Source organism: Triticum urartu, chromosome 7 (assembly GCF_003073215.2).
Source record: "Triticum urartu cultivar G1812 chromosome 7, Tu2.1, whole genome shotgun sequence".
Taxonomy (NCBI): domain Eukaryota; kingdom Viridiplantae; phylum Streptophyta; class Magnoliopsida; order Poales; family Poaceae; genus Triticum; species Triticum urartu.
Window position 1 is genome coordinate 355,793,910 of NC_053028.1, and position 8,001 is coordinate 355,801,910.

The 8,001-nt window shown below is 41.8% G+C and overlaps 1 protein-coding gene and 1 long non-coding RNA gene across 3 annotated transcripts; both read right to left on the bottom strand.

Moving 5' to 3' along the window:
- Positions 1-3,349: 3,349 nt before the first annotated feature.
- LOC125524321 lies at positions 3,350-4,303 on the bottom strand. Its single transcript, XR_007290667.1, has 2 exons — positions 4,227-4,303; positions 3,350-3,572 (listed from the first exon to the last, which is right to left on the bottom strand). It is a non-coding gene; the product is annotated as an uncharacterized LOC125524321 (long non-coding RNA).
- A 116-nt stretch (positions 4,304-4,419) lies between these two features.
- On the bottom strand, positions 4,420-7,485 carry LOC125524320. Of its 2 annotated transcripts, none has more exons than XM_048689392.1 (6): positions 7,104-7,485; positions 6,472-6,541; positions 6,290-6,375; positions 6,045-6,171; positions 5,317-5,392; positions 4,420-4,506 (listed from the first exon to the last, which is right to left on the bottom strand). In XM_048689392.1, the coding sequence occupies exons 1-4, from the start codon at positions 7,276-7,278 to the stop codon at positions 6,125-6,127; spliced, it is 378 nt and encodes a 125-aa protein (XP_048545349.1). In that variant the 5' UTR covers positions 7,279-7,485; the 3' UTR covers positions 4,420-4,506; positions 5,317-5,392; positions 6,045-6,124. The 2 variants fall into 2 exon arrangements, with proteins under 2 accessions (XP_048545349.1, XP_048545348.1); XM_048689391.1 differs by having other exon boundaries at positions 5,317-5,952.
- Between the last annotated feature and the right edge of the window lie 516 nt (positions 7,486-8,001).

Genomic DNA, 8,001 nt, shown 5'->3' on the forward strand with positions numbered 1-8,001 from the left:
TGGTACATAGCATTGCATACATGATAGAACCTATGACTGGGGCATAGGGAATGACTTTCATTTTCTCTCTATCTTATGCAGTGGTCGGGCATTGGGTCTGACTGAACTTCACACCTTGTAACACAGGCAAGAACCCTTTCTTTGACTGATCCATTTTGAACTTATTCAAAACATTATCAAGTTATGTGCTTTGTGAAAGTCCAATTAAGCGTCTTGCTATATCTCTATAGATCTTGATGCCCAATATATAAGCAGCTTCACCGAGTCTTTCATTGAAAAATTCTTATTCAAGTATCCTTTTATGCTATCCAGAAATTATATATCATTTCCAATCAACAATATATCATCCACATACAATATTAGAAATGCTACAGAGCTCCCACTCACTTTCTTGTAATTACAGGCTTCTCCAAAAGTATGTGTAAAACTATATGCTTTGATCACACTATCAAAGCGTATATTCCAACTCCGAGAGGCTTGCACCAGTCCATAAGTGGATCGCTGGAGCTTGCACACTTTGTTAGCACCTTTAGGATCAACAAAACCTTCTGGTTGCATCATATACACCTCTGCTTTAACAAATCCATTAAGGAATGCAGTTTTGCCATCCATTTGCCAAATTTCATAATCATAAAATGTGGGAATTACTAACATGATTCGGACAGACTTAAGCATCGCTATGGGTGAGAAGGTCTTATCATAGTCAACTCCTTGAACTTGTTGAAAAACTTTCACAGCATGTCGAGCTTTGTAGACAGTAACATTACCATCAGCGTCAGTATTCTTCTTGAAGATCCATTTATTCTCTATGGCTTTCCGATCATCGGGCAAGTCAACCAAAGTCCATACTTTGTTCTCATACATGGATCCCATCTCAGATGTCATGGCCTCAAGCCATTTCACGAAATCTGGGCTCATCATCGCTTCCTCATAGTTTGTAGGTTCGTCTTGGTCTAGTAACATGACTTCCAGAACAGGATTACCATACCACTCTGGTGCGGAAGGTACTCTGGTTGACCTACGAGGTTAGGTAGTAACTTGATCTGAAGTTTCACGATCATGATCATTAGCTTCCTCACTAATTGGTGTAGGCATCACTGGAACTGATTTCTGTGATGCGCTACTCTCCAATTCGAGAGAAGGTACACCTCATCAAGTTCTACTTTCCTCCCACTCACTTCTTTCGAGAGAAACTCCTTCTCTAGAAAGGATCCATTCTTAGCAACAAATATCTTGCCTTCGGATCAATGATAGAAGGTGTATCCAATAGTTTCTTTTGGGTATCCTATGAAGACGCACTGCTCCGATTTAGGTTCGAGCTTATTAGGCTGAAGCTTTTTCACCTAAGCATCAACCCCAAACTTTAAGAAACGACAGCTTAGGTTTCTTGCCAAACCACAATTCATACAGTGTCGTCTCAACGGATTTAGATGGTGCCCTATTTAACGTGAATGCAGCTGTCTATAATGCATAACCCCAAAATGACAGTGGTAAATCGGTAAGAGATATCATAGATCGCACCATATCTAATAAAGTACGGTTACAACATTCGGACACACCATTACACAGTTGTGTTCGAGGTGGAGTGAGTTGCGAAACTATTCTACATTGTTTTAAATGAAGACCAAACTCGTAACTCAAATATTCGCCTCTGCGATCATACGTAGAAACTTTATTTTCTTGTTACGATGATTTTCCACTTCACTCTGAAATTCTTTGAACTTTTCAAATGTTTCAGACTTATGTTTCATTAAGTAGATATACCCATATCTGCTCAAATCATCTGTGAAGGTAGAAAATAATGATACCCGCCGCGAGCCTCAACACTCATCGGACCGCATACATCAGTATGTATTATTTTCAATAAGTTAGTGGCTTGCACCACTGTTCCGGAGAATGGAGTTTTAGTCATCTTGCCCATGAGGCATGGTTCTCAAGCACCAAGTGCTTCATAATCAAGTGATTCCAAAAGCCCATCTGCATGGAGTTTCTTTCATGCGCTTTACACCAATATGACCTAAATGATAGTGCCACAAATAAGTTGCACTATAATTGTTAACTTTGCATCTTTTGGCATCAATATTATGAATATATGTATCACCACGATCGAGATTCAACAAAAATAGACCACTCATCAAGGGAGCTTGACCATAAAAGATATTACTCATATAAATAGAACAACCAGTATTCTCTGATTTAAATGATAACTGTCGCGCATCAAACAAGATCTAGATATAATGTTCATGCTCAACGCTGGCACCAAGTAACAATTACTCAGGTCTAAACTAATCCCAAAGGTAGATGTAGAGGTAGCGTGCCGACAGCGATCACATCAACCTTGGAACCATTTCCGACGCGCATCGTCACCTCGTCCTTAGCCAATCTTCGTTTAACCCCCAGCCCCTGTTTCGAGTTGCAAATATGAGCAACCGAACCAGTATCAAATACCCAGGCGCTACTACGAGCATTAGTAAGGTACACATCAATAACATGTATATCAAATATACCTTTCACTTTGCCATCCTTCTTATCCGCCAAATACTTGGGGCAGTTCCGCTTCCACTGACCAGTCCCTTTGCAGTAGAAGCACTTAGTTTCAAGCTTAGATCCAGACTTGGGCTTCTTCCCGGGAGCAGCAACTTGCTTGCTATTCTTCTTGAAGTTCCCTTTCTTTCCTTTGCCCTTTTTCTTGAAACTAGTGGTCTTGTTAACCATCAACACTTGATGCTCCTTCTTGATTTCTACCTCCGCAGCCTTGAGCCACTACAAGAAATATGTCAACTTGCAACCACCACTATTGGTCACTGAAAGGTCATTGATTTTCATTTGTGACCTTTTTTGACCAAAAACAGAAGGTCAAAAGCTGGCGGTCATAAACTGAAATTAACGACCTTCTCTGTGAGAAGGTCGTGGAATTCCACGACCAAAATAAAGGTCACTAGTTCAACGACCTTCTGTTTTGGTCGCTAGCTCTCTGCCCAGGCCACGTCGGATACGATGTGGCAAGCTGACGTGGCAAAATTGCGACCAAATGAAAAGGTCATTGAGAAGATTCAGCCCGGTTCAGTTCGGTGTTTTACATGGGCCGAGCCCATTAATTCAGCCCATTTGTTGTTTTTTTATGGTCAACTAAATGGGCCAAGCCAATTTTACAGCCCTTTTCCTTTTTGGGCCCTTTTATTTTTCTAGTAAATTTCTTTTTTTGTTGGCCTTTTCATTTTTTTGCTGGCCTTTACATTTTGTTTTTTTTAACTTTAGGCAGAATTATTATTATTTTAGGCTGTAGCCTTTTTAGGTGCAGTACAAATTTAGGCACAGAAAATTGGAAAATAGATATTTAACCAATATATATTGTTAAGAAATTTTCATAATTTTGCTGTCAAAGCAGGATGTACATAGGAATACAATTTTGCTGTCAAAGCAGCATTTCAAACGTACATCTTCATGACATCATACATAAAAACAGCAATAAAAACTTTACAATATGCCATATGGCTCAGATCACATGACAAATGACATCCAAGTTCAAATGATCCCAGCAACGAAAAAACATCACCAGCACAACATACTATCTGCACATTCAAAGAGAACAAACTATATGTCAAAAGAGAACTGAGCAGAAAATAGTATATTCAGTAATTACTACAGATTTGCTCACTGGATACACACACACTTTGCATATACTTTTGAAAGGAACTACGGATTCAAGTAAACTGCAGAGTTATATCAAGACTAAGATAGATGGAGAAATAGTGAAGATAGTTCTTGAATTTCCACCTTCTATGTGTACAGTACACATGACACCAACAGGTCAGAAGATAATACAACAAATGTGCATGAAAGCCAATACAGTAAACACCATCTTGTTTATAGCAAGGCAATATAGTAGCATGCCTCTAGCACATCATCTCATTTAAAGAATGCATTCAGGCAAGAAATGCACAGCTAGTCTAATTTTCTCACACTTGGCATCTTCACAGTTAACACCATCATGTACAACAGCAAGCTGCTATAGGCTGGCCAATTGACTGATACTACTGGATAAGCAAAGCAAACTACTACCAAAACAAGAACCAGGCATGGCAAGCAAAGTACCAGCATTTTACTTATAGCAAAGCAAACTACTACCAAAACAAGAATCCACAAGCAAACCCATCTCGCAGCACCACCAGTTCGAACGAACTGACAGAGGATGATGGGGGACGGAGCTGAACCGAGATGCTTACCATGGAGACCTGCTTGACAGAGCCCTTTGCCCCAGTGCTTGAATGGAGCTGGAGCATCACACACATAACAGTAGCACTGCATATGACAAAGAGAACAGCAATGAGGCCGCATTACAAACGCTCTGTTGTCAACTCTGCTATTGTAATCATATTACAAACACATGTACAGGGGGTGAAAATGCTTGTGACTTGCCATTCCACAATGCTTCGGGTGAGCAGTGGTGCTAAAGGGCAATTCGAAACATAAATGCCGCGAGTGAGGGAAATTCTTGCACGCTATCTGCAAAAAACGAAATCATCTTCTTTAATTCATCACAGGATGTAGTAGACCGACTCAATTAGTAATCCCAGGCACGGAATTAAACACAGAGTTATAGCTGAAGCGAGTATAGATGGGTTCAATGATAGGTAAGGTGCTTCCCTATCCTTCACAAGCCTATCTAAAGAACAATTCTGTAAGTGACTTGACTCTTAAGAAACAGCAAGAAGGGCAAGGTAATTGGCTCCTTCACAAGCCTATCTAAAGAACAATTCTGCAAGTGATCCGACTCTTAAAAACAACAAGAAGGGCAAGGTAATTGGCTCCTAATTCGTTAGTTATGACAAATACCATATTTGATACTTGATGTACTGAAATATAAACCAACTCTAAGGATTCAAGTAGCACTCGTGTTAGCATTCTGCAGAAAATGACAAGCATTCACCCTTGAAGCAAGAATTCCATCTCAGGTGACGCTACTTGCTACTATTCTCAGCACCACAAAGTGAAAACACCTCTGAATTAAAAAAGGATAACAAGGATCACATACTCCTGACCAAGTGTTTACTGATCTGTGCTGTACAACGAGTGCATATCCAGTGATACACACATCTGAATTTAAAAAAACGTGTATGCAACTTTCAAGAAAAGTGAGTAACGCAAAAACAGGGACTACTTCTGCTTGTAATCATCGAGTATTGGTGTTTTAGAAAATTATGATGGACTAGTTCATTTGGAAACGATCAGTCGTTGTATATCAGGGTATGTAGCTGGTTCATCAGCTCGTCAAGTAGTACATGGGAGTTGAGCTGGTAATCAATTCATACTTACATGGTTAGTTGCAAACTGCATCTCGATGCCATCCTTTGAGAGGGAGAAAGGGGTTGCCATTACTCCTGCATTGTTGCTACCAGAGAAAGCAACATGCAATCAGGGAACGCCGTGAGTTATCAATTATACAAGTAGTACATGGGAAGTAATGTGCAATGATGAAAAGTACTAGACTTAAATACATGAGTCGTGTGCTAATAAGGATTAAGTGTCATAGTGCAGGAAGTGGCATAGCTATGCAAGTAACCATCCATAAAATGAAACTGACCGTTCCTATAACATGGTTCAAACTAGCAGCTGTCCTGGAACCTGAATTAAATCAGTTCAGTGACACCATTGTTGCAGTAGTTGTACTAGCAGGCATATATTTGTGGTTGAATATAGGTGGAATCGAATTAAATCTACCAGCACAACAACTAACTAATAGTATGACCAAGCTCGTCTATATGATTGAAGGTAGTAAGTAGTAGTGTCTGAAATTATAAACCAATTGCCCCTCCATGAAATTCCCCATGCCTATAGCCTCCTTAAAATTTGGAAATCTGTAAGGGGATCTACATGCCCATGATGAGGGAAGGCAGAGGAGGGAGCAGGGGAACGACCTTCTATGGCGCAAAAGCAGATCACTGCAGTAGGCTACATCATGCATTCAGAAAAATAGATTAGAAAAGAGGCATGCATACGATCACATCATGCATTTGCACATTCATTCAGTAGCTAAAATCAACCTGCAGCATAGTTGGTGAGGCCAACTTCAAGACCATAGCAAGGCAACTCATGGGAGTAGGCAGCGGCCATTACGACATCATCAGCAATGGTAGCGTAAACAATTTGGGCAGTAACATCCTTGTTGGTCTAAAGTACTAATGTTAAGAGATACAACATGACTCCATGGTAATAATAAGCAACATAAGCAACATATATAGATGATTGAGAAGTGCACAAACTATGATGAAGAATCTTTGAAGGATACAAATCGCACAACAAAACAGTACTTGGGGTATTGTACTTGTTCTTGTCCTGGTTGGGCTCAGCCTGGCCCTGTAGTCGGTCTTCCCCCTGAGAAAACAAGGGAGAAGGGAAAATCAGCCAATCAGAATCGCTGTCAAATGACAGAAGTAGCAGATTCATGGAGAGGCAGATGTTAACACATACATCGCCTTCTCTTGAACTGGACTTGGAAATGCTTGGAGTACGCCCTTGTCTTCTGGTTCTTGATGTACACCTGAAAGACATATCCATGAGAAGCACATGAGTACACCTAGGTTTGGAACATTAGTGCTAACCAGGAAACACTAGTAATCAATCAAGAGGCACAAATAAAACATTTTAAGATAAGATATCAAAGTGGTTCATAGTTCTATTCCATGGAGAGAAACATTGAATCTAACTAGTAATCACAACTAATTCCTAAATACAACAGAGTCTACTATCCATCGACTACAAGTAGCTTCTGTGCGTCTAGAGGACTTGGCAGAAAAATACAAGAAGCAGCACTCGCGGCCGGGAAATTGGATCGACAACGCAGAGGAACGTGCAGTTCCATCCATCGACTACAAGTACTAGTACCAGTAGTAGTATATCCACAAGGCTTCAAGATGCCTACACGATCTTTGCTAAAGTTGCACAATCCCTAGAAATACCTCTACGTAAGTGGTGCTGTAATGGATGCATGGATCCATCATTCTGTACTACTACCCCTGAATCTATGTAACTGGTGCTGTGATGGATGTTGTTCTGTACTACTACCTGAACGAAAGAGGAACGATGATGGGGGAGGCGCATACCTCGGTGCGCGACGCTGTGCTCGGCGAGCGAGCGGCTGGAGAGGACGGCGCCGGAGAAGGCAGAGGTGGCCATGGTGCGGGCATGGTACTGCGCGATCCGCCGCTCGCACGTCGCGCGCGCCGCCGCCATGTCCCGGTGTAGATGCGCGGCCACGGGCCCTCCCGCCCCTTCCATGGCCTCGGAGACGGAGGAGCGTGGCGGCGGCGGGGCCTTCCTCTATCCTCCTGAGAGGCAGGGGCGGCGTCGATGCCCGGAGAATACGAGGAAGAGGGGTGGTGGTGGGAGGCGAGGACGGGTCCGGCGGTGGCAGCGGCGGCGGCGGGGAGATGGGGACGAGGGAGGAGTGCGATGGGATGAGGGGGCGATTGGATCTGATTTAGGGTTTGCACTGCGGGTGGGGTTTCCCTTTTTCTTTTATTTTTCTTCTTTTCTGTAGATAGATGGATGGATGGACGTGGGATGGAGAGATGGGTAGATGGATGGATGGATGAGCGCCATGGCATCGATCCGTGTGACAACTCATTCCACCAATGAGAATGGAGCACATGTAGAGTGTGTTTGGATGCAAAGTATTTTTGCAATTTTTTGGAAATACCGTGGTTTCAGAAAAATACCATGGTATTAAATATTTTAAGGTGTTTGGATGAAAGAAATACTGTAGGTTAAGATACTGTGGTATTTTTCATACCGTGGTTTTCTTGCAGTATCTAGAAAAGAGGTCCCGACCTCTTTTTTAAAAACTGAACCAAGTGAAAAGTCCGTGCCTCCAACTCCTCATCATTATCTGTTAATCGTAGTCTAATTTATATCCTGATTATTAGGCATTTTTGGTTATATGATTAACTTGTGTTCCGTTGGTCTCTCGAGTCCATGTTCTTCTGTCCGTCGTTGCCAGCG

What these genes read in the sequence shown, in the direction of transcription:
- LOC125524320 (XM_048689392.1), bottom strand. Translation starts at nt 7,278, where the DNA reads ATGGAAGGGGCGGGAGGGCCCGTGGCCGCGCATCTACACCGGGACATG. An exon ending in GCACAGCGTCGCGCACCGAG is followed by an intron (nt 6,542 to 7,103) that starts GTATGCGCCTCC and finishes TATGTCTTTCAG; the next exon opens with GTGTACATCAAGAACCAGAA. An exon ending in ACTGTTTTGTTGTGCGATTT is followed by an intron (nt 6,172 to 6,289) that starts GTATCCTTCAAA and finishes TTAGTACTTTAG; the next exon opens with ACCAACAAGGATGTTACTGC.